The sequence below is a fragment of the Macaca thibetana genome, chromosome 7 (genome assembly GCF_024542745.1).
Source record: "Macaca thibetana thibetana isolate TM-01 chromosome 7, ASM2454274v1, whole genome shotgun sequence".
Taxonomy (NCBI): Eukaryota; Metazoa; Chordata; class Mammalia; order Primates; family Cercopithecidae; genus Macaca; species Macaca thibetana.
The window spans coordinates 88997032-89023487 of NC_065584.1; the positions used below are offsets into that span (position 1 = coordinate 88997032).

Here is a 26456-nt window from a genome sequence, read left to right on the forward strand (position 1 = left end):
CTGGAGATGGATGTGGCGGTAGCAGAGCAATGTGAATGTACTTAGTGCTACTGAGCTGTACATTTACAAATGGTTGAAATGGTAAATTTTGTGTTTTATACATCTTCACACACCCATACACAGAGTGGGCCACTGGAGAGATACCTGTGACATCCGAGCAGGCTCCATCGGGGAGGGCGAGGCAGCTGGGCACTTCAGCACTCTCTCTTCTGCGTCCCCAGTCCCCCTCAGCTGCAGCAGCACATGTGGCATGGCGTGCATTCCTAGTAAACACGCACCAAAGACAAGCCTGGGGCTTGTGCTTCTGGTCACCTCCATCCCGATGAGCCCTGGGAAGATGGTCTGGAAAGAAAGAGTATGTGTTTGTGATATTAGGGAGTTGAGAGCCTTGGACTCGAGAGATGCTCATTTATTCTTGGTTAATTTTCTGATTGAGTGGAAAGTCCTAGATAGGCATCCATTTAATCGACTAAAAAAGGAATAAAAGATCCATAAGTATTTATCTGTCAAATTGGGGCTGGAACCATGAGCCCATACATCTTTCTTTTCACTCAGCTGTTTGATAGGGCAAAAATACATTCCTTTTATTACTGATCACATGTAGGTGTTATCTTTACCATGTTTAAAAGCAGCCTTGCAGAAAGCTTGTATGTTCAAATATCCAGATTCCATAGCAATTAATACTGATTAGAAGAAAGGAACAATGCTCTTATTTTATACTACTCTCACACTATGTTTCATCGAATCCAAGATGCCATAAAGTTGTAAGATGCCCCCTTTTTATGTACCACAGAAACCAGAAGTGCTGCCAATTGTACAATACATCCATATCTCTTAGAATTTTTGTAACTATTGAAGAGTTCTTTTAGGCTGAGAGTTATTTAGACCTGAAAATGACACTGTGAATAGACAGGACCAAGTTCAGCACCTCCAGGCAGTGTAACCCATTCCTGGTTGCTGTGGGCAAAGGGGCTTATAAGAGGTATCAGATCATAAGATGGATCTGGATTTCAGAGGTGTTAGAAAAAAAAAAAAAAAAAAAAAAGGTGGGTCAGGTGTGGTGGATCACACCTGTAATCCTAACACTTTGGGAAGCCAAAGCAGGAGGATTGCTTGAACCCACAAATTTGAGACTAGCCTGGGCAACATAGCAAGACCTCGTCTCTACAAAAAATGTAAAAATTAGCCAGGTGTGGTGGTGCACACCTGTAGTCCCAGCCACTTGGGAGGCTGAGGTAGGAAGATTGTTTGAGCCCAGAAGGTTGAGGTTGCAGCAAACCAAGATCACACCACAGCACTGCAGCCTGGGTAACAGGGCGAGACCCTGTCTCACACACAAAAAGCAAGGGTGAGCACATATGTCTTAGAATTTTTTTAAAAATCATCTGTGTATTTACTTACATTAGTGGCATGTTATATTCTTTTGATGAAATGTTTCTACTTCCCCAAAGTGAATATCTTATAAATTTAGAATCATATACTAAAATTTTGAATTATTATCTGCAGCCAGTGGGTCCACACAGGATGGAATCTCGGCCAATCATGGTTTGAACGTACTCTTAGGCACTGTAGTATTTGCTTATTATGGTGAAGAATAGCCCCAAGTAGTTGATAAACATTTACTATTATATGTATTTTCAGAATTTCCCATATGGCTCTGTGTAAACTCAAGCAGAGCTTGGCAGCAAGGCTAGGCTTTTAATGCTTATGAATTTTAGGTCACCCATTGAACCTTTTTTCTCCTTGGGATTTAGTTGCTGGAAACTTGTTTACAAAGAGATGGTGAAATAAACCCTTGCCAAGGAATGCAATCCTTAGCCTGAGGGGCTTGCTCAAGTTCAGCCATGGGTCGGCTCCCGACCTCCTACCTCTGAGTGGCTTGTGTTGCTGCTGTTGTTGATCTCTATGGACTCTAGGGTGTGTTGTGTCATTGCAGCGGCCAGTTAACCTGGAGGGACGTCCAGCACCTGCTAGTGAAGACATCCCGGCCGGCCCACCTGAAAGCGAGTGACTGGAAAGTGAACGGCGCGGGTCATAAAGGTGCGGCAATGACATTCTAGTGGACCACTGGGTGATCCTGGAATGTATAGGAAGAGGTGTTATGAATTCCTTAAAAGGAATCTCCAAATAGCATTAATTGTTATTATTAATTGTGTGTCACAAGAGTTTAAACACATGCACAGCTATTTAAGAAAAGTATCCTGGAAGCTCACACTGACATTATGGAAGAACCCTCAGGTCACAAGAGTCTAGGGTCTCCTAAACTTTATAACTTTTGCCACACCTCGACACCACCTATACCAATATTTACTCATAGTTCTCTTTAAGCCAGTAGCAATGATGTGTGCCTATAGTCCCAGCTACTAGGGAAGTTGAGGCAGGAGGATTGCCTGAGCCCAGGAATTTGAGTCTAGCCTGGACAACACAGCAGGACTCCATCTCTTAAAACAAAAATTACTGCCCTCACTATTTTTTTTTTGACATAAAGAATTGTATTTTAAAAGGAAGTTCTGGCCGGGCGCGGTGGCTCAAGCCTGTAATCCCAGCACTTTGGGAGGCCGAGACGGGCGGATCACGAGGTCAGGAGATCGAGACCATCCTGGCCTACACGGTGAAACCCCGTCTCTACTAAAAAATACAAAAAACTAGCTGGGCAAGGTAGCAGGCGCCTGTAGTCCCAGCTACTCGGGAGGCTGAGGCAGGAGAATGGCGTAAACCCGGAAAGCGGAGCTTGCAGTGAGCTGAGATCCAGTCACTGCACTCCAACCTGGGCGACAGAGCGAGACTCCTTCTCAAAAAAAAAAAAAAAAGGAAGTTCTACTATATCTAGTTAATCATAGGTTTGATATATAGTTATGTATTTTTTCTAATGTGCATTAAAACAAATCCATAATTATTAAAATAAATGTTGTTTGTTTGTGTGCCACCTAAGGGCAACTTGCATCCTTAGCCCTGAGTAGCTCTGTGATTTTGAAACTTGCCTTCAGTTTCCTCATCTGTACAATGAGGACAATGAGATAGTTTTGTAAGTTACTTTCTAACTATAAAACTTCTGTTGGCCAGCCCCTATGTTATAGAAATAAATCATAGGACAGTGGGGCCTCTACCCTCAGCCGAGCCTGGTACAGACCTAGGTACCATGAAATCAACCCGTGGTCAGGGCTTGATTAAACCAACTATCTGCAGCCTTTGAAGCAGGTAATTATAGGACAGTGCCACTGGCTTTGTTTGCCTGACTTCTTTTTTTTCTTTTCTTTTTTTTTTTTTTTTTTTTTTGAGACGGAGTCTCGCCTTGTCACCCAAGCTGGAGTGCAATGGCACAATCTCGGCTCACTGCAACCTTTGCCTCCTGTGTTCAAACAATTTTCCTTCAAGTAATCCCTCCTGAGTAGCTGGAATTACAGGTACCCGCCACCATGCCCAGCTAATTTTTGTATTTTTAGTAGAGATGGGGTTTCACCATGTTGGCCAGGCTGATCTCGAATTTCTGACCTCATGATCCACCTGCCTTGGCTTCCCAAAGTGCTGTGATTACAGGCATGAGCCACTGTGCCCGACCTGTGTACCTGACTTCTTATCAGGTATACTGAAAAGTATTTCATTTGGCCATAGTATTTATGTTAGGGAGGAATTTTTGTTTTTTTTAACTTTTTCTGAAGCTCAGGTCTAACTAATTTGACACCAAGTCTGATACTACTATCTGTAAAATACAGGTCAAGCATAGTTACCCTAAGTGCCAAGGGACATTCCTTTTAATAAGGAGGCCATTGATTGGGCCCAGTTGATCTTCGTTTTGCGGGAATGTTGGTGGTAGTGGTGTGCTGTAACAAGAGCTGACCTACATTTCAATTTTGGCCTAATTAAATAGGAAAATAGATTGCATCTAGTTCTTGACCTTGCCTCTTAAACTTTGAAAATCCCCTGCCCTGGCCAAATTAAATACTAGACTGGGCCAGTTCGCAAGCCTGTCTCTGTGCTGTGCCATGCTGCTTTCCCGGAACGCTCTGGGAACTCAGCAGGGAAAGAAAATGGCAAAAAAGATAAGCACAGCCTTGTGTTACTGCATTTTGGGCACGTGGTAATTGTGTGAACCAAGAGGTCTCAGATTTTGTTTCTCTTGTCTGGTCTAAGATTCAGGGAGCATAGACGCTGACAAGCCCTTTTAATGTAAAGAAACCTGTCCTTGTCTCAAAAAAAGAGGTCCTAGACCTTCTCAGCACTTCTTCTCTGTACCAAAACGGGACATGCTTCCTGACCCACACTCCTAAATTAAACAGAAGGAGTTGGGTTCAGAGAGAGAGAAGCAGCTGGGACCTTTGAGCAACCCTCAGAGGGACCTGTCCTGCAGCCTGGGACCCCGAGGAGACCTCGAGTGTTATAGTCCATCTGTCCTCCATGGGGCCCAGCAGATGCAAGAGCCAGCCTTGCTCCCTTCCTGGGCAAGGCAGGAGAGCCTGGCTCTGATGAGCCTGTCTTTTCAGTTAGCCATTTCTATGGATTTGGTTTGGTGGACGCAGAAGCTCTCGTTGTGGAGGCAAAGAAGTGGACAGCGGTGCCATCGCAGCACATGTGTGTGGCCGCCTCGGACAAGAGACCCAGGTAAGGCTCTGCTGTGTTATCAGTGACTTCTCAGGCATGTGGGTTTGGAGCTGACTCTGCTGTAAGGTGTGGCTGGAGGTGTTTACACATGCATTCTGTGCACATGTGCATGTGCACGGTGCATGCCTGCACATGTCTGCATTTTCTCCTGTGGATCGTACAGCTGGGAAAGGAATCACTTCTTAAGCCACCACTGTTTTGAGGCCTCTTCCCCTTCCGTAGCAGTTTGCTCCATGACAGGGGGTCAGTTCCTCAGCCTGATCGCTCAGCCTAGTATTGGAAATTCTTACCCATGTTTAGCATATCAGACCGAGTCAGGGATCTGCTCCTGCCAGAAGGGTGAAATGAGGAGTAGCCACAAGTGTCCTTTCTGTCACCACCTGCTAGAGGTTGGAGCTGTAGCCCCAGCCCAGCCTAACCAGCCCTGGGAGCCTGCAATGTGAATCCACCTGGCCTGAGCAGGAGCGGCTGGGTCAGCCCCTTCTCTGCTGTGGGTTGTGGGAGTACTGCTTATTATTCACAGTCAAAGCAGCTTTGTGTGGCTTTTATCTGGCCCTGTACAACCTTCTTCAGACTTAAGCACTGGGATTTTTTTAACAAGGCTTGAGCAGAAGGGCCTTGGCTTCATCTCTCTCCCATGAGCAGGGCACACCCAGAATTGCTCTTTGGAGTTTTTCTAAATCTGTTATGTTTGTTCATTGATTGATTGATTGATCGATTGAGACCGAGTTTTGCTCTTGTTGCCCAGGCCAGAGTACAGTGGCATGATCCTGGCTCATTGCAACCTCCGCCTCCTGGGTTCAAGCCATCCTCCCAGCCCCCTGAGTAGCTGGGATTACAGGCTCTCGCCACCACGCCCAGCTAATTTTTTTGTATTTTTAGGAGAGACAAGGTTTTACCATGTTGGCCAGGCTGGTCTGACCTCAGGTGATCCACCCACCTCAGCCTCCCAAAGTGCTGGGATTACAGACATGAGCCACCATGCCTGGCCAAAATTTTTATTTTTAAAAAAAATCAGCCATAAGGTAAATCAGAAAGCAAGAACCCTACCCAACTAGGAGAGGAAATCAGATTATTCCAATTCTGCCATCACAGCGGTTCTTTTAAGGAGAACGGTGTTTCTCTGGGCCTTGTATCTGATACAGAATGGAGTGCATTTTTCCCATAACTACTTGTTCCATTTGGAAAACGTGTGTTTGAAAAAGAAGTGATGCAATGATAAAGAATGGTATGTTGCTTTATCAGCAAATACAGATCACTCTCTAGATGCCTCTTCCTTGAATATGCTTCTACTCTTATAATACACTCTTTTGCCACAAATAGTTGAGGAAAATGTTTCTGGTGGAAGGCTTGCATATGGTAGGAATGCAGAGAGTATGTGTTGGCTGAGCAGCTGGATGAACAGCCACAGAGGGATCTTTTGAAAAATTACCTTTTTCTCCAATGGCTAATTGCACACGGACGGCTGAGGGATCACTCCAGGCCCCAACAGTCAGCCGGCCACCCGACAAGCCTCAGTCTTGACTTCTTAAGGCATCAATTTCTCTGAGGAGCCTTAGACTGTCAAATTTGAAAAAAGGGGGAGAGTCTCTGAGATAAAGGAGGTTGTGCCTTCTCTGTCTTTGTTTGTTGGAAAATGCCTGCGGCCTGGACCCTCAAAGGCTAGGTGAGGGAGGTGGGCTCCTGGGTCTGGTTGCTGACCCGGGGGCTGCCCTCTGCCCCGGCGCCTCCGCCGGTGTCCCCGTCAGGGCGGCTCCTGAATGAAGCATTCTTCTCCTGCCAGAAATCGTTTTAAGATGGCAGAGTGGTGCCTAGGTGGCGAGTGGTTGTTTTTATTTTTATTTTATTTTGTTTTTTAAGTGAAAGCACACGGAGTCTAGACAGCACGGGTTGAGGGAACCCGCCGTAACATACAGTGTAACATTGTTCCTGTCCTTTGAGGAAAGTAAGGACCCTCCAAACTCCAAGAGAGGAGAAGAATCAGACTTCTGTTTCTAAAGAAAAGTCATCTTTACCTTTAGCAGTTTCAGACTCTTTCTGGAATATTCAGCCAGCCTACCGTCTCACACCGCTTGCTTATCAAACCACTTGCTTAAGTCCGTAACGTGGTTGTTGCAGAGGACATAAGGGTCTCCAGAGAGAGTGGCGTTACCAAGCAGAGTTTGATGCCTCACATCCACCGGTGGGTCTCCCCTCCTGGCAGGGAGCTCCAGCCAGCTCTGCCCCTGAACCTGCCTGCCTGCCTGCCTGTCGGGGTCATCTGCACCTGAGCTGCGAATATCCCCACGGCTATGCAAGTTTTCCCCATCAGGGTTCCCAGCTGCTAGGATCACGTGGCTGAAAATGAAAAGGAAGTGTTCCCACACAGCCGTTTTCCCATCTTCTTCTAACTGCCCCCTCTCCACGCACATTTCTGTGTCCAGCTGTCTACTCTCTTGGCCTCATTCTGGTTTCTTCCTCTCATGGTGGAATCCTAGGACTTTCTGAATGTCCTGAACCTGCCCTCAGCTGCTTCCCGTGGTGAAGAGCAGAACAAGAGGGAAGACAGAGAAGGGGTGTGTATGCCTCTTTATACACCCATGTCTTGTGCATCTGTGTGCACTGCGTGGGATATGGTGACTGTCTTTTCTCTTGAACAGGAGAGGATGCTACCCTGGTGTGACCAAAGGTCAGACAACTGTGTTCACTGGATGTTAAGTACAGGAGTCCTCTAGATGGGTCATATGTCCACACCTGCCAGGTTTATGGTAATGTCACCCATGGTCCTGAGGGAGAGGGGCTGGGGTGTTCACATGTCCACCCCTCTGGTCACGCACAGGGGCAGGAACGAATATCCCGGGCACCTCTCTCTACCCCCAGCCCTGGGCTGGGATGTGATCATGGTTCAGGGAGACTGTCCTCGTGGCAATGACTGACAGGAAGAGCCAAATGGGCCACCCCTTCTGCACATCCCTCCTGTGCACCCAGCCTGTGCTCCCAGACTAGCATCGCATCCAGTGCCCCCAGATGACTGCACAGAGCTCGTGCCTCATCAGCCATGGTGTCCCCCTGCTGAGCTGCTGTCTCCATCGCTGCCCCAGTGGCTGGCATCACAGCCCCTGCCTGCCCCTGAGTCATGCTCAGGCCCAAAGGCACAGAAAGGCCATCAGCACAGCACAGTGAGGGCTGCAGAGGAAGGAGCTGGGGCCACGATGCCAGACCCACCAGATGCAGTCCCTTCAGGAGGCAGCTCCGTCACTTAAAAAAAGGCCATCTATGGTGTGAAAAGGACTAGCCAAAAGGGGACCCCAAGTGATACTCTGGCATTTCTCATCTGGACATTGCACATTTGGGGACTGTGGGGTTTGAGCCTGTCTCTGTCTGGATCCACCTGAAAGATAAGAAGAAGTCCCTGGAAGGGTGGAGAAAATGAGGAGAGAGGGGACCTCAGGTAGGGCTGGGCCTGGGTGAGAATCAAGGAGCCAGGCCCCCTGCTCCGAGGCACCATGGGATTGTGCTTGGCAGTCTCTTTACTGCCTGGTGTTTACCCTCCCCTAGAACAATCTGAGCCCCAGAACCGAGGTAGTGATGTCTGAACCACCTCTGTAGGAGCCCACATGGGGTAGGGCCCATCATAGGCAGCTTTCAGGAAATGCTAAATCTACATGCAGAGGCAAGAGGAAATCACTTGAACTGAATGACAGCTACTGTTAGCAAAAGCTAGTGTCCTCCAGGATAGCACTGGATGAAAGTGCAAGCTGTGCCTGGGCCTCTGTTGTGATCATCAAACTCGTAGACCAGAGGCATGTGACCTACTCCTGGGCACAAATGGTTTCCGTCTGTTTAGAACCTTTGTCAATTAAACAAAGGTACATAGGATCAGTACATAGGATCATGACCAGTGGCATCTGCCTGTGCAAAATGATTTTAAAATCTGTGTGTATTAAATAGAGGGATAAAGTTGATATTTTTATAGCTTTTCTTTCAATGAAAAAGAAAATTAAGCTTAGTATTATTCCAACGAATGAAATAGAGGCCCAAATATTAAATATTCTATTTAACTCTTGATTTTTCTAGCCAGTACTTCTGTCACTGCTTTGAAAATCCAGGCACCTGGGAAACAATTTGTGATATGCATGACTCCCACCTCCATGCTGGGAAGACCACAACAACAGGGTCTTTTAAGCCAACACAAAGCAATAAGAACTTACCTGCACATCTTTAGTTTTTGCTGGTTTAGAAGGTTACTGTCCAGACAGAGCTTACAGTTTAGTTTGACCTGTCTTTTAAAGAACTCTCTCACACACTCACACCCACACAAGACACTTCAGACCCGAAAGCCAATGCATTGCTTTGACTATCAAGGATTATCTGTAAAGCAGATAATCTTTTTATAGATGTTCAGGAATTAACTCTGGATTATCCACATATTACCTACTTTTCTGGAATTTCGTTAAACTAGACTGCATATGGTGGTCATTTTAAAACAACTCTATTTATAAAGACATATGGCTGTGGATGAGAGATAATGGATTGTGATTATAAAGGCACTTACTGTGTGCCAGGCATTGCTCTAAGCACTTTACATAAAAATCCCCAATAAACATACGAGGTTATAGTGCTATCTTTATCCCCATTTTATAGAGGAAGAAATGGAGGCACAAAGGAGTTAGGAACTTAGGCCCAGAGTTGGGGTGCTGCAGGGTTGAACTGCTACCGCAGGCTGCTTGTCTCCAGAGTCCACCTTGCCCCTCTCAGTAGGAACTCAGGCAATACCGAGCCAAGTAGAGCAACCTGCCCACCCGTTAGAAGACCTCACCTCCTTGACTTCTGTGCCAGGAGCTAGCTGGGCACACCACCTGCAGGGATGATAAAGTACCCTGACCCTGGCTGCCTAGAGGTTCCTCCAGCCTTGGCCAGGTGCCAGTGCCTAAGAGCACAGCTGCTGGTGGCTCAACTGCGGCAGGTCAGCTAGGCAAGCAGGTGAGGCCAGGAGCCCAGCGGTCTGATGGAGTGCCTGTGTGGATCAGACACAGGTCAGCCCAGCTCCCTGCTGTACTCAAGCACACAGCCTGATTTGACATCTTTTTAGGAAGCCAAAAGCCCTTCCCTTCTTTGAGTTGTCTCAGAACTATGCAGATTTCTGCCACTCTCACATCCCCTCCTCACCTTACCCAGCCTCTCCCTCCAGGGCATTTGACCTCTGTGCATACCTGAGTACCACAGGAGGCCCTTACTTCTGGTTTCTCCTCTTGGGCCATTGTTATATACAGCATGCCTGGGTATCCTCAGAAAACCTGTGGTGCTGTGCAGTCCTGCCCTGGGGGTAACCATACTGGGCCCACAACATTTTTCCTGCCTCCTGGTACCCCTTGTAGCTGCCAGCAAACTTAACCAGCTGGCTGTGTTCCTGCAGCCCTTGCCCTTCCTGGCTTAGTTTTGAAGCAAACTTGTTTCCCCCAGATTGTAAAGGTTACTTAGTTCTAAAATTAGGATTTGAATTTGAATACAGTTGATTCTCCCTATTCATAGTACTGTTCTACAAGGTCACCACGAACACTGAATTAGCAAATACTGAAGCATTGTTCCTAGGAGAGATACAGGGTTAAGTTCCTGTGAGCCTCTGGTCACATTTTTGCCAGCCTATCAATACAGACCCTGTTTTATGTGTATGTGTTTAAAGGAAGCTTATTTAACATAGATTATTTATTCATTAACTTTAGACTCACAGATGACAGCACTAGCCCTCATTGCTGGAACAAAGCTTGTCTTACACATATGTTTTCTCCTTAAGGCACATCTCAGCTTTCTCATGCTTAGTGATACTAGACAGTGCTTCAGCACTGCACTTGGGGCCATTTCAAACAGTGAATTCACCAACAGAAAAGCACAGAGCTAGGCATGGTGGTTTGCACCTGTAGTCCCAGCTACTTGGGAGGCTGAGGTGGGAGGATCACTTGAGCCCAGGAGTTCAAGGCTCTAGTGAGCTAGGATTGCACCACTGTACTCCAGCTTGGGTGACAGAGTGAGACCCTGTCTCTAAAAAACAAAAAACAGCACCAAACTGTGAAAAATGTGGCACTAAATACACTGTGAAACAGACACTTGTTTTTATTTGAGATGGAGTCTTACTCCGTTACCCAGGCTGGAATGCAGTGGCGTGATCTCGGCTCACTGCAACCTCCGCCTCCCAGGTTCAAGCAATGGTCTTGCCTCATCCTCCTGAGTAGCTGGGATGATAGGCACATGCCACCACACCTGGCTAATTTTGTATTTTTAGTAGAGATGGGCTTTCGCCATGTTGGCCAGGCTGGTCTCAAACTCCTGACCTCCAGTGATCTGCCCACCTCAGCCTCTCAAAGTTCTGGGATTACAGCCGTGAGCCACCACACCTGGCTGGAAATGGACACTTGTTTACGGTATGAGAGCTGCACCAACAGGCAATGTTGCCTTGTTTGACCTCAGCTGGGAGTGTGCTTGTTGAGGGTAAGACTCATATCTTACCACTCTGCACACATCTGATACACGTGACACCAAAGTGCCACAAGTGTTGGTTTGGGGGATACAAATAAATGTTAGCCACTAGGTGAATATGCAAATACAGCATCTGTGAGTAATGAGGATTGACTGTATATTTTATTGTCTTTTTTACTCCCCTTCAGGTTGAATTGTAGACTGTTAGAATTGGAAGGCATCTTTAAAGCCAGCTAATTCAGTCCCCTCATTTAATATAGAAGAAAAAGTATGCTATAAATTTAAGCATTACATATTAAAGCACCTTATGGCCCAATTAATTGTGGACAGCATTGTGTAAGTTAATGTACTGGATTAGCTTTTTTTTTTTTTAGTTAAATTTTATTTCTCGCCTAAGTGATGTGCTATGGTTTGATCATCAAACGTAATTTTGGCCAGGCGCAGTGACTCACGCCTGTAATCCCAGCACTTTGGGAGGCCGAGACCAGTGGATCTTCTAAGGTCAGGAGTTCGAGACCAGCCTGGCCAACATGGGGAAACCCTGTCTCTATTAAAAATACAAAAATACAAAAATTGGCCAGGCATGGTGGCGCGGGCCTGTAATCCCAGCTACTCAGGAGTCTGAGGCAGGAGAATTGCTTGAACCCAGGAGGCAGAGGTTACAGTGAGCCGAGGTTGCCCCACTGCACTCCAGCCTGGGGACAGAGTGAGACTCCATCTCAAAAAAAAAAAAAAAGTAATTTCATCTGAGGAAAATTCTCAGGCTAAACCCATATGAATAAGGAAGCCCATAGATAGAATGAAGCAGCTTACCTCAGAGCCTAAAGGCCATCTTGTTGAAAGCATGCATCCTGGAACACAGGTCTGAGAAGTGACTTAGAAGCCTCTTGCCACCCTCACAAAGGCACTCTGTGCCCTCTGACAGACCTGCTGGCTTTCCTATTGCTTTATTTAGCAAGTCTGTCCCAATTAACTCTTGCCGCTCCACTCACTCCCATTAGCAAGTCTGTGAAAGGGTTTCCTGGGTGACCTTCTGCTGTAATGGGCCTCAGTTCTTTAGCCTCTCCTCCCCAAGCCAGGTGCCAGCGCAGCAGCTGGCAGGATGCTGCCAACTCCTGATTCTGGAGGGTCTCTCAACATGGCCCTAGAACAGTCATGGGCCCAGTGAGGAACAAAACAAGTGCTTTGTGCAAGGATCCGGGTTGGCCCGGGAAGCCAAGCTGGGGAGAGGGCTTCAAGGAGGGCTTGAGAAATCCTGACGTGGAGTAGCTTCCCAGGTAGAACAGGAAAAGTGGGGAGCTGGAGGCGGAGGGTTTCAGCCCCTGTCCCGCCTTCCTGTTTCCCCTGGCACTCGGTTCCTTGAAAATATTTATTTTTGCTCTTAGATAGTATTATGCATTGGAAAAAAAATAGGAAGAGACCAACATATCTGTGGTCTGGAGTTCCTAGGAAGTCAGCAGGATGGCTACTGTTGGTAGGCCTTCACCTCCTCAGGAGAAGGGAGCGGTTGGAGAGCACTGAGGATGAATGGAGATCATCCAAAGTACCAGAGTAATTAACGTTGAAATGTGGCTCCATAGCACGTGGCATCTGCTGTCATTAGAGATCTTTTCCAAGTCTGGCCATCTCCCTGGCTTCAATAACGCTCGGTCTCCAGGCAGGTCTTGCAGGATCATTTAACTCTTTGGAATCCTTTAGGGTCCTAGGAAGATGGCTTTATGTACATAGACCACAATTTCAGAAGTTAATAGCAGAAGACACTTTTCAGTTATTTTGGGAACTTTAAGATCTTTCTAAATCAATTTTCATCATTAAAGTACAATGTAGCTGTATTCATGTGACACTGATCATCTCTGCACATTGTTTAACTTAAAAAATAAATTACTTGGCAGTCGACTTGCATTTTCAGTGTTACCTTAGAAATAACTGTAGGGTGGAGAACCACTTCTGTTTTTTTCATTGACTGATCTACTTTCTGTCTTGCAGTTAATTTTTTAAAGTGATGACTTTTGATAGGTGGCTTCCTTATTTTCTTCCTGGAGTTTCTGTCTGAAATACAGAAAATTTTGAGCACAATGATCATGAAACATTTTGAAGCCTCCTCTTTTATTTCTCTTTCTAATAAAAGCACTCTAATTTGGGATGTTAGGTTAATGGTTTCAATAGCAACCACAGAAATAAAATGTGTCAGGAGCTAACTGTATGTCAGGAAGGTGGCAGCATGCCCTCCTGTAGTAGCTGTCCTGGGCTTCCGCGCTGCCCCAGAACTTACAGGAATTAGGAGTCCTGGTGGCCTGTTACTTAGCAATTTAGCAGTTAAGGGATTTCACATAAAAACTAATTGTTACAGTTAGCCTTGTTCCAGGAGGCCGCTCAGCTTCTAGCCCCCAGGTGAAGGTAAGGGCTTGGCTTTGAAAACCAAACCAAGTGAGGCCATTAACTCCTGTAGGAGCTGGGTGCTCCTGCCCCCAGCCAGCCTCCCTGCAGGCAGCAGCAGCAGCAGCAGCAGCAGCAGCAGCGGGGCTGGCGAAGGATCACACCCAACCCAGCCTTCTTTACGCAGTGGCTGGAGTCCCTTAGCAGGAATAAAAAAGTTAGACGCAAGAGACTTTCATATTCTGAGATGATTTACTCTGTGGGTGGGGCTCAGGGTGGCAGGGGCAGGTGAGGGGTGGGGCTTGGTTGTCTTTTACTTTTACCCTGCTCCTGTTCTCTCATCCCTGTGCCTTATCAATGGGATTAAAGTTTCTTCACAAGGATTCCAGGTCTATTTCTAGAGCAGATTGATCACTTCCCCTGCCATTGAGCAATTGGTTGGAGTGTGGGGACAGTGTCTTCAACTTGGTTAAGGCTTTTGTTTCTGTTTCCCCTTGATCTTGCTATTCAGCACTGGAAAAGTGTTGAAGTGTGAGAGTGTAGGGTTATTCCTGGTTCTTGGGGTTGACTGGGAGCTACATTTGGAAGCCCCAGGGGAGCACTGAGTAAGTCTGCTGGCCTAGGTGTTTCTTCCACACCTTGCTTCTCCCCAACACACCCACATTGCATTCTTAGTGTGGGGTGAAGGGGGGACACTCACCTGGAGATACACATGGGCCCTGCAGGGCCTGGAACTCTCCAGAGCCTTCTGTTGTGTTCTGCATCTACCGCAGTGGGGGCTGCTGACCAGTAAACACCAGCAGTAAAACTTGGGAGAAGGCAATGAAGGAAGTCAGCATCTCTAAATCAATTTATGGTGCATGCAAAGCATGTTTTCAAATATTTACAGAGTCTCCGAGGGAATTACATCACTGTTTATAACTGTTTTGATTGCTTTTTATGACTCAGGCCCAGTAGAGCCAGGCAATGTAATTCCTGAGAGGCTCTGAGCAGAATGCCTTGTGCCTCCCGGGAGGAGAGTCCAGGCATAATGGGAAAAGCGCTCCCCATAATAAGCTGAGCGCCAGTCGTGTGGTAGGGAATTATTAATGTGCTGCTGGGTGGCGGTTGGTCTGCACCAAAGAATGCCGTATTTCTTCAGCTGCAGATCAGTGGGGTGGGTGGGGGCTCAAGTTCAAGGAGACGTGAACCCTAGTGGCCTGGAATCAGCAGGATGGTCCAGCCTGGACACAGGAGCAGCCTTGGGGTACAGATTTTGTGTCTGCTTGGTCTGGGGAGTATGTCAGAAAATTCTAGTAGAAAGGAGTCTTGAATGATTGAGGCTTTGTTTTTATCCTCAGATTCCATCCCATATGGTAAAGCTGCCCTGAGTCTGTAAAGGGAACCATCGTCCATTTCCATTACAGGACAGGAAAGCGAGGGGACCCTGACTTTCTGCAGGAGAGTTGGGAGCACACGAGCTTGGCACCCTCGACCTGCATGAGAGGACAGACTCCAAGCTGTGTGCTTGACTGTGGGTCCACACGAGCTTCCATTGGAGGCAGCAAGGCAACGAGGCAGCGAAGCCTTGAGGTGGAGGCGTGGGCTCTGGGGCCCCAACTCCCAGATCCTCCCCCCATTAGCTGCACCTTGGGTGTAGTCCTTAATTCCCTCTGGATTAAGTGGGTTAATCCTTGGAAGTTCTCAGGCCGGTGCCTTATGCTCAGTGCACAGTCAGCTTGGGAAATGTTTGCTGGTTGCTGTTATTTAGCATTGTGACTTCCATTTTCAATGCTAGTCTTTGAAACAAAGTAGTGGGATTTTTTTTTTTAATTTTTGTTTGTTAAAACATTTAATTATTTTTATATATTTAGGGGGTCCAAGGACAGGTTTCTAATATGTACATATTGCAGTGTGGTGAGGTCTGGCCTTTTAGTGTACCTGTCACCATAGAGGTCGTACTAGGGCAACTGAGAAATGAGCTGGCCAAATGCCACCAAGGAGAAGCTGCCTTCTGGTCACCAAAGGGGGTCCATCCTTGGGGACATTCACCCAAGTCTGCCCAAGAACCCATGATTTATTTTATTTTATTTTATTTTATTTTATTTTATTTTGTTTTGTTTTGTTTTTGAGATGGTGTCTTGCTCTGTCTCCCAGGCTGGAGTGCAGTGGTGCGATCTAGGCTTACTGCAACCTCCGCCTCCTGAGTTCAAGCGATTCTCCTGTCTTAGCCTCCCAAGTAGCTGGGATTACAGACGCCTGCCACCATACCCAGCTAATTTTTGTATTTTTAGTAGAGACAGAGTTTCACCATATTCTGGTCTCGAACTCCTGACCTTATGATCTCTCCTCCCCCTCCCCCGACTTTGTATGAGACAGAGTAATTGACTCAGCAGCAATGCAAGGCAGACAGGGCCATTGTCCAGAGGAATGGGGCCTGTGCCGTGCACCCCACCGCACTGCCCAGCAGCCTAGTCTCTCCGCAGTAGGCAAGCTGGAGTGGTGGCAGCAGGCATTACCTTGGCCTCCCAAAGTGCTGGGATCACAGGTGTGAGCCACCGTGCCCAGCCGAACCCATCTTTTAAATTTCTTTGAGCAAATTCCAGAGGCATAAATGTCTTCAGGACAGGTGATAAAATTCACAGCGGAGCATCCGTGTGAGGCATTCAGAGGCTGCTGCGGCTCCCTGGGGCCCCCAGGGCCCTGAGGCTGCAGTGGGAACGGGGTGGACAGGCGCTGGAGCCCCTGGCTGTGTGAGTGAGACTTCGTGATTTTGGTGCCAGGTGCTGAGCCCTCCCTTCTCCCCCAGGAGCATCCCCTTAGTGCAGGTGCTGCGGACTACGGCCCTGACCAGTGCCTGCGCGGAGCACTCGGACCAGCGGGTGGTCTACTTGGAGCACGTGGTGGTTCGCATCTCCATCTCGCACCCACGCCGAGGAGACCTCCAGATCTACCTGATTTCTCCCTCGGGAACCAAGTCTCAACTTTTGGCAAAGAGGTAAGGTGAGGCAGGTGTGGGGATGGGGGCTGGGGCTTCCCGAGATTTACGCTGCACAAGAGCTTCTGTCCAGTCTTGGACCCACAGTGTCTCTGGAAGGCCCTCTGGCATGTGGGGGCTCCCGCTGGTTCTGCTGGCAGCTTCCTTTCTCTTGGAGACCCTCGCATGTAGGCCCCACAAACCTTAAAAGTTGCTCCCTAAAACCTTGCCTTCCAAAAGGTCCTGCAAAACTTTCCTTTTCAGAAAAAAGTGACAAAAGAGTTGTTGTTTCGTTTTGTTTTGTTGTTTAGTGGAGGGATTTGTGGAATTCTGGCTATGCCTTCATTGCTTAGAAGTGCATTGAAGGTCATTTTTATCCTATTCAATTGGCCTTTGAATCGAGCGTGTGTAGCACAGGGAGCATTGTTTATCCCCCTGCCAGCTCTCCCACCCAGTTGTGGGCTGCCCCGCAGAACCTGCACTGGCAGGGGCCTGTCTCAGGAAGATAGACAGGCTCGGATGGTGTGCAGGGAAGGTGCCCCCAGGCTGCTGTCTGCCAACTTCTCTTGCACTCAGGGGCTAGAAATTCCAAAGCTTTGTACATGGGTTTTGGGAGGCTATGGAGTCATTTCTTTAGCAAACTTAGAAACAAGGGAAAACACATCGATGCAAATATATGATTTACAGGTGATTAGAATGTAGGTGTTTATAGGAACTTAGAGGGGCCAGGGTATTGTGGTACCTTTCTGTCTCTTTCTAGCTAAGAGGGAGAGAGAGAGAAAAGGGATTTCATGGATGAATCAGCATTTCCAGCTTCTCTCAAAAACCAGAACTGGCACTGTGCCCACATCGCCTGCAGGAAGCCCCCCAAGACCAGGCCTGCTCTGTCTACTGGGGTGTGTGGTCCCCGTCCCGACTTGCCCACTCTGGGCCCACTTGACTCCTTTGGTGACCTGCCTGAGGCTGTGGCCCTTGTGTGGGCTATAGGGAACTGTAGAGATTCAGAAACGGGGGCTAGCGAAGGCTCTCAGATGGGACCAGGCAGAAGTTGGGGGTTGCCCTTTGCTTAACCCTTCCCCTCCCCCCACACTTTGTATGAGACAGAGTGATTGACTCAGCAGCAATGCAAGACCGACAGGGCCATTGTCCAGAGGATTGGGGCCTGTGCTGTGCCCCCCACAGCACTGCCCAGGAGCCTGGTCTCTCTGCAGTAGGCAAGCTGGAATAGTAGCACCAGACGGTGGGCCTGGCACCCTCTTTGTCCTTGGTGCACTGGAATCAACCCTGAGGCAGACCCTGGCACCAAGCTCAGCCCATCCCACGTTCTACTTTCACAGCACAAGCGCCACAGGGGCATCTCTGCCTCCTGCAGGGAGGCCCAGCCGTGCTCTGCCTCTGCCTGTGGGAGGCCACGTGGGCATGAGCAGTTCAGGTGTCAGCAGGCAAGCTGCAGCTTGATGCTATGTTGCTCCCCGTGGTGTTTTTTATTTTACATTTTTAACTCTTAAAGATTTTAAAAGTCCTCATTTCTGGCATTTCTTGGAAAGTTGGAAGCTGTCTGACACCAGGCCCATGTTCCTGCGTGCGCTGGGCTGGGGCTGAGCAGGTGGGCGAGTGTGTGTCCATGTGCTCCTTGTTTTCCATGCTGGCAGCCCTGAGGCCAGCAACAGGCTCTCCATTCACTCCAGCTGCACACCTAGTGGCACCCAGGTTTGTGACCCCTGACTCAGAGGCAGAGCTGGGTGCAGGCCCAGGTGATGGCCCAGGTTGACGGAGAGCCTGTGGTGAGGCTTAGAGGCTGGGGCAGCAGGTAGCAGGCAGGCAGGTGGCAGTGACCCTGGAGAGTCAGCCCACACCCTGCTCTTCCATTCCTGGCTGGGCTCCCAGGAGCCAGTCACTTTGCCTCTCTTTATTCCTCACCTCTGAAAATGTCACTTCACTCATCTTTAAACATTAGGACTGTTACAAGACTTGAGTGTGATAATATAGATAAAAATGTTTGGTGTCATCCCTGGCGCAGGGGCCTGGCTGCCCTTCACGTCCTGCTTACGTCTGGCTGCCTGACCCACAAGAGCCTTCTGGTGCCCCAGCCTCCCCTCTCCCACTCCCCTAGGGCCCTGTTTCCTTCCCTGGGAGCCTTCCTCCTCCTGCTGCTGCCCAGTGTTGCGCCCTTGGGATAATAGAGCGCAGGTCCTGCCAGGCCTATTGGGAGCCACCCCTTGGCTGGGTAGTGCTGTCCTTGTGCCATCAAGTATTTTAAAAAACTACCCTAGCCCAGGAAGGGAGGCTCACACCTGTAATCCCAGTACTTTGAGGGGCCAAGGTGGGTGGATCACCTAAGGTCAGGAGTTAGAGACCAGCCTGGCCAACGTGGCAAAACCTCTTCTCTACTAAAAATACAAAAATTAGCTGGGCGTGGTGGCAGGCACCTATGATCCCAGCTACTTGGGAAGCTGAGGCAAGAGAATCACTTGAACCCAGGAGGCAGAGGTTGCAGTGAGCCGAGGTCATGCCTCTGCACTCCAGCCTGGGTGACAGAGAGTCTGTCTCAAAAACAAAAAAACAAAAAAACTACCCTGAGGCTACTCTGGCTGTCTTCTGAGTCTTGGGACTTTGGTCTTTTTCCAAGGCAGATTTTGTGATTATATCAAGAATTTGTGTTTTCGGATCAATGACCTCCTATCCTACTGCACATCTTACTTAATTTGGCAGCTTTATCAGGTTGCCAGTTTCTTCACTAAGAAGCCATTGATGTGCCTCAGCACCTCAGCCCTTAAAAGACAGTTTGTCCTTGTTCTGTCCCCAGTGTGTTGGGTTCAGCTTGGCATTGAGTGTGAAAATCAGCCTTGACCGTTGCCATTTCTTAGAAGAAAGCACAGGATGCTTCCACCTCACTCTTCTCCATTGCAAAGTATGTTGCCTAGATAAACATTTTCCTACCCTGAGTGTTCAGAGAACCCCCAGATTGGAAATTGAGTCTTACATCGTTCAAAACTTACGTATTTCAATTTCTGATGAACAATAAAGATCCCTATGTAAAAAAAAAAAAATGTTTATTCCAAAATCGAAATAGAAAATTAGACTATGAAGAAAGAATAAGAGGAAAAACCCTAGAACTGATTCCAATGCGGAAAGAGTCGCTTCTGAGGATGGCACTGGGTGCAGGAAGAGATTGGATGTTGATTCGTTGCTTCCTGTTTCTGCTTGAACCAAGTGTGAGGCAGAGGCAGAAGGCCCAGGGGCTCAAGGGTACAGTTGGGAAAGGCCTTCAAGGTGGGAAGGGCAAAGGGAGGCTCATCGGGACCTGCAAGGAGGGTACTGCTGGGGGTGTGGGAGCCGTCTCCTCCTGGCTCTCCACGGGTCCCTCCCATTCCTGCTGAAAAGCAACCAACCCTGTCATCGTCATCTCCCCCAAATGCCCCTGTTGAGACTGGATCAGCCCTGGAGGTGAAGGGACAGAACTTTCCCCACAAGCTTGAGTAGCTGCTCCTCTTTCCTTATTTGTGTCTCCCAGAGAACAGTGCACACAGCTGGCTCGAAGTCAAACGTGGAAGTTTCGTTCTTCCACAAACAAGCACTTTAAAAAGGTGTCCTTAGTGAGCACTCTCTGGGCTTCAGTGAAGGTACCCCGGGGGTAGGGGGGTGCCCCTGTCTGCTTTTGTGCATCCAGGCACTGGAGTTATGGGCTCTGTAAGATTGTTCCTGGGTGGGAAGGAATGAACCACCTTCTGCAGGAAAGTGTCGGGATTGGGGGCATTTGTTGGTAAGCTTGTAAACATCTTTCACTGGGTTATGTGAAACCTGTCTGCCTGCCTACCTCTCAGAATGTTAGGGAGGTTCAAGGAGGTGATGGAGGAGATAGTCTGTGTCAGACCTTAAAGACAGTCACATTTCACCGTGCCCTTTGCCCTTGGGTTGGCTGGGGCCAGACCCCTGCTGCCCTGGGGGTATGGTCCAGCCAGATTATACAGTCCCCCGAGAGCCCTCCTTGTGCCAGTCCCTCCGCCCAGCCACTCAGTACCAGCACCTTCATTTTCTGACACTGCATCTCCAATTGCAGATTGCTGGATCTTTCCAATGAAGGGTTTACAAACTGGGAATTCATGACTGTCCACTGTTGGGGAGAAAAGGCTGAAGGGCAGTGGACCTTGGAAATCCAAGACCTGCCATCCCAGGTCCGCAACCCGGAGAAGCAAGGTCAGTGGCTCTTGGGAATCTCATGACAGCTTTTGTATCTCAACCCTCTTATTACCTCTGGGCCTTGTTTAACTACGGAGTCTCTGATAATTCTTTGTTTTGTTTTGTAAAGGTAGAATTCCCATAACAGAAAATTCACCATTTTAAATATTTTTAAGTGTGCAGTTCAGTGGCTTTTAGTACATTCACAATGTTGTGTAACCATCACCACTAATTCCAGAATGTTTTCATCCCCACAAAAAGAAACCCCATACCCATGAAGCAGCCGCTCCCCATTCCCTCCTCCCCTCCCAGCTCCTGGCGACCTCTAATCCACTTACCGCTTCTTTGGATTTGCCTCTCCTGGACATTTCATATAAATGAAATAATATAACACCTGGCCTTTTGTGTCTGGCTTCTTTCACTTAGCATGATGTTTTCAAGGTTTATCCATATTGTAGTATGCATCAGAACTTCATCACTTTTATGGCTGAACAATATTCCATTGTACACATTGATCACATTTTGTTTATTCATTCACCTGTGATGGACATTTGGCTTGTTGCTACCTTTTTGCTGTTACAAATAGTACTGCTATGAGGATTCAGGTACAGGTTTTTATGTGGACCTAAGTTTTCATTTCTTGTGGGTGTATACCTAAGATTGGAATTGTCAGGTCATATGGTAACTCTATGGTGAACGTTTTGAGGAACAGCCAAACTGTCTTCCACATTGACTGTACGCTTTTACATTCCTGCCAGCAATGTATGAGAGGTCTAGCTCCTTCATATTCTCATTAACACTTAATGTTCGCTGTTTTTAAATTATAACTGTTCTAGTAGGTGTGAAGTGGGATCTGTGGTTCATCAATTGCATGATGGTGCACTTTGATGCACAAAAGTTTTTAATTCTGTTGAAATTCAGTTTATTTTTTCTTCTGTTGCCTGTGCTCTTGGTGTCATACTTGAGAAACCATTGCCTAACCCAAGGTCACAGAGATTTACTCCTGTGTTTCCTTTTAGGAGTTTTATAGCTCCTACATGTAGGTCTTTGATCCATTTTGAATTATTTTTTGTACATGGTGTGAAGTAGGGGTCCAGACTCATTCTTTTGTACCCACTTGTTCCAGCACCACTTGTTGAAAAATACATTCTTTACCCGTTGGGTGATCTTGAGACTCCTGTTGCATATCAACTGACCACAGAAGAGAGGTTCGTTTCCGCACTCTCGATTCTGTTCCATTGGTCTATATATCTATCCTGGAGTCAGTACCACATTGTTTTGTTCATGGTAGCTTTGTAGTAAGTTTTGAAATCAGAAAGTGCAAGTCCTCCAACTTGGTGGTTCTTTTGGCTATTTTGAGTCCCAAGTAATTCCGTATGAATTTTAAGATAAGCTTGTACATTTCTTTTTTAAAAGGTAGTTGGAATTTTGGTAGAGATTGGATCTGTAGATCATTTTGGGGAATATTTCCACATTAACAATATTAAGTTTTCCAGTCCATAAACATGGGATAGTTTTCTGTTTATTTAGCTCTCTTTAATTTTGTTTAGCAGTGGTTTTTGTAGTGTTCAGTATATAAGTCTTTCACCAATCCTTGGTGAAAGTTGTTCCTAAGTATTTTATTATTTTTATGCTATTGTAAATGGAATGGTTTTCTTAATTTTGCTTTTGGATTGTTTATTTCTCTGGTAATTATTGTACCCTTTTTAATCCCTTTGACTTAATGATCAATCATTTATTTAACCAATCTTTATTAAGTACCAGACTCTGATCTAGGTAATGGGGTTATAACCACGAAAGAAAACTGGAATAATCAGCACACCTTATTTTTTAGTTACCCACAGAGGTCTATAAACACCTGTCTTTGTTCTCTGGGTTGAATGCATAGTAACATTTACAGAATATGCTGGAATCTTGCTTTTCTATGGGCGAGTTTCCTCAAGGTTTGCTTTCACTGTTCTGTCAATTCCTTGTGCCCTTTTCTATGAAGATGCAGTCTGCTTCTTGGTCACCCTACACTCTAGGAGTGCATGAGAACCTTCCCCTGCCCTGGTTCTTTTCCAGTTCTTCATAAAACACAGTTTTAGGAGAAAAGAAGAGCATTGACTTGCCTTACACAGAAAATTGACTAAGTCCTCAAGTCATCTACAGGGATCTCCTACCCCCCCCAATTGTATTCTTTCTGGTTTTAAAATAGTAAATAACTATTTTAAGAAAGTGTTGACTGGGCAAGGTGGCTCACGCCTGTAATCCCAACACTTTGGGAGGCCGAGGAGGGTAGATCATGAGGTCAGGAGATCGAGACCATCCTGGCTAACATGGTGAAACCCTGTCTCTACTAAAAATACTAACAAAAAATTATCCAGACGTGGTGGCAGGTGCCTGTAATCCTAGCTCTTAGGGAGGCTGAGGCAGGAGAATGGCATGAACCTGGGAAGCGGAGTTTACAGTGAGCTGAGATCATGCCATTCTACTCCAGCCTGGGCGACAGAGCAAGACTCCGTCTCAAAAAAAAAAAAAAGAAAGAAAGAAAGAAAGTGTTATAACAAATCCTAAAAATACAACACTGTAAAATTTTAAATGACCTGAAATTTACACATTTTAAAAGTGGAATCTCCTAAATTCTTCCTTTTAAAAGCCCCAAAGTATATTGGCCTAGTATTAAAAGTCAAGGTTGACTCCTCATGCCAGCTGCATCCTCAAGCATTCACTGCTTCATGGGCACAAGGCGGAGTTCTCATGCCAGCCTGCATGGCCTGCTTGCCTGGGAGGCTGGTGCTGTATGCAGGAGAGCACATAGAGGCTGGGGCTACAGCTCTTGTGTCCTCATAGCATAGCCCTGGGAACTGGGCACACCATTTCACCACCCCAGACCCGTGATCTTTACTCTGTATCATGAGCAGAATACAATGAGCCCTACCCATGTCCTGGGGCAGCTTCAAGGGGACAGTCAATCCCCCATGGAACTGTGCCACTGCAGGCAGCCTTTCTCATGCATATCGTGTGTTCTTCTCTTTCCCCTTCCTGTTAGGCCAACATGCATGCACTGAAGCCTCTCCCCTGAGTCTACATCCCCTCCAGCCACCACTCACTTCTCTGCTCCCCTTTATGGCAAAGCTGGCAGAACAAGCTGCCTGCTATGGCCGTCACTGGCTCACTCCCAGCCAACTCCCATCCACTGCACAAAAAACTGGGGTTTGTCAGGGTCCCCCGCCGTTTCCACACTGCCCAAGCCTATGGTCCCATCTCTGTCCTCCCCAGGTTGTTAAAGCCAGGGTCTATAGTTCTAACAAACTAAGCATCCTCTCTGGGGACCACAGGGTGCAGTGGTTAAGATGGTGGGCTCAGGAGCCCTTCTACCTGGGGGTAGATGCTGGCTCTAACTCTTACAAATACCTGTGACCTTGGCAAGTCACTTAGCCTTTCTAGACCTTGGTCTTCTTATCTAGAAAATGGGGATAGTACACAAGTTACTGGGTTGCGGTGGGATGAAATCAGGTAAGCCAGGCTGGGTACTGAGAGCAGGGCCCGGCACACAGCGACATGGGCAGCTCACCCCCACTGGAAGCGCCCTCTTGCATAGCTGCAGTAATGCCACACCTGGTGGGCCCTCTCCACCTCACAGGCTGCTCCTTGTGCATCTCCTTGGCTGATCCCTCTCGCGCACACCCCTGCACATGCTCCTGGGCCCTCTGCTCTTTGTTCCCATCCAGGGATTTCATCCATCCCTGTGACACTGAGCACCTTGTACCTGCTGGTGGTGCCCAAAGCTGCCTCTCCCTGCCCTCATGCACCCAGACCTGCTCTGCAGCAGCCTCCTGCTTCTGGGCATAGGTCTAACTGGCTCTGAGCTTGTGCACCTTAGACAGCACTCCCAAACTGCCTCTTTCCTGCTTTCCACATTAATGTAAATAGCTTCACCTTGCACTCCATTGCGTGGCCAAATCCCAGGAGTGAACCTTTAATTCTTCTTTGTCTCCTTCACCATCTGCCTCCAGAATATATCTCAGTCTGCCCACTGTCTCATTCCAGTCCCCTATCATCTCTTACCTCCTCATTCCACTGGCCTCCCTGCCTTGACCCCTACTAGCTAGAGCCGCTCTCCACCCAGTGCCCAATGATCCTTTTAAAATATGATTCAGATAATGATGGACCCCTGCTAACTTTCATGACCTCCCACAGCTCTTAGAGCAAAACCCAAATCTCTTAGCCTGACTTGCACATCCTGCTAGCCCTTTTCCACCATGAATCATTTCCTATGCCTCATCACTGACCTCCCTTCTGTTCCCCTAGTATGCCTGGTCTTACCTCCACAGGGCCTTTGCACATGCTGTTCCCTCCTTGGGGACAGCTGTCCCTAGGGCTTCCCGTGGCTGCAGCTCAGAACTGGCCTCATGAAGAGGTCTTCTCTGAATGCCTGTGGTGGACGTCCTACCCACTCTCTCACCTCATACTTCTACAGAAACATAAAGGCAGGGGATGAGAATGGGGAGGAATAAAAATTTGCTGAGATTTTCATTCTACATTTAGTGGGAGGGGTGATGGATTATGTCTTACTCTTAGCACTGATAGAGACATATAAACTCAAATATCTTCTTATAATAGAGAGATAACTAAGATTTAAAACAAGATGCCAACTTTCCAGATCACTAGAGGGAAATAAAGAGTGAAGAGAAATTGATCAATATGCCAAAAAAGAAAGAAAAAAGAACTATAGGCAAATTTGAATAGGAATACAGAAGTCTTAAATAAAACATTAGGAAGTGGAATTCATCAGTTTATTCAAAGAATAATACTCCCCTCCAAGAACACAGCCTTCACTTGACAGATACTTATTGAGCATTTACCAAGTTCTAAGCACTGGGGGTGCACCGGTGAACAAAACGGATGCTAAGCTTATATTCTAGAAGGCAGAGGAAGCCACAAAACAAGATTACCAGGCAAGAAGATGTTGTCCATTAGATGATGAGAAGCTCTAAGGAGAAAAATGAAGAAGGGAAGGGTGACAAGGGCATTTCAGGGTGTCCCAGGAAGGCCTCAGGGAAGGGACATTTGAGTAAAGCTCGAAGAAGATGAGGGGGTGAGCTCTGCAGACATCTGGGAAAAGGGCATTCCAAGCAAAGGGTTCACACCCGGGCAGGAGTGTGCCTGGTATGTTCCAGGCACAACAGAGAGGCCCCCGAGGCTGCAGGGGGCAGCAGGAAGAGGGGCAGAATAGGACAGGGCCAGGCATTGAGAGTATGGGGACCAGATCGCACTGGGCTTTGTCAGCCCTCACAGGGCCTTGGTTGGAAGCCACTGAGGGATTTTAGGCAGAGGAGAGAGGTGATCTGAACTTCTGTGTTAATAGGCTAACAGCTGGTCAGAGTAGATGGAAGTGAGGATGGGAGAGGAACAAAAGCGGGGAAGCCAGTTAGAAGGTCATTGCAATATCAGGTGAAGGTGACTCTGACAGGGCAGCATCAGTGGAGTCTATGAAGCAGTCAGATCCCGAAAGCAGGGTCGAGAGATTTGTAGATGGATCAGATGTGGGCTGTGAGAGGAGAGAAGGGGGCATGAATGACTCCAGAGTTTTTGTCCTGTATAGTAGAAGAATGGAGTCCCAGTTTCCTAGATCTGGAACATTGCAGGGGGAGAAGATGCTGGAGAGAAGATCAGGAGCTTGGATTTAGGTGGGTTAAATCAAAGATACTTGCACAAGTCCAGGCGAAGATATGTATCTGGAGGTCAGAGGGAAGACTGGGCTAGAAATACACATTAGGTGTATTAAGTATCGTCAGCCTTTCAAGCTGTATGGGCAATGGAAGATCTGTTTATATAACAATGATTAACACTTGGAGCCTATTGCGTGTAGGTGCTGAGCAAGCTTTAGGCTTGCAGTGGTGCACAGCAC

The 26456-nt window shown here is 47.5% G+C and overlaps 1 protein-coding gene across 3 annotated transcripts in view; it reads left to right on the plus strand.

Annotated features, from left to right (window-relative positions):
- PCSK6 (proprotein convertase subtilisin/kexin type 6) overlaps positions 1–26456 on the plus strand; it is a 187555-nt gene that overhangs the window by 102702 nt on the left and 58397 nt on the right. For 2 of the 3 annotated variants that reach the window (XM_050799221.1, XM_050799222.1), the window contains exons 10-13: positions 1937–2040; positions 4482–4599; positions 16217–16405; positions 20445–20581. In XM_050799221.1, coding sequence (XP_050655178.1) covers positions 1937–2040; positions 4482–4599; positions 16217–16405; positions 20445–20581 — 548 coding nt within the window. Of the gene's footprint in view, positions 1–1936; positions 2041–4481; positions 4600–16216; positions 16406–20444; positions 20582–21723; positions 25228–26456 lie in introns of those variants that run through there. The other variant, XM_050799223.1, reaches the window with a different exon arrangement.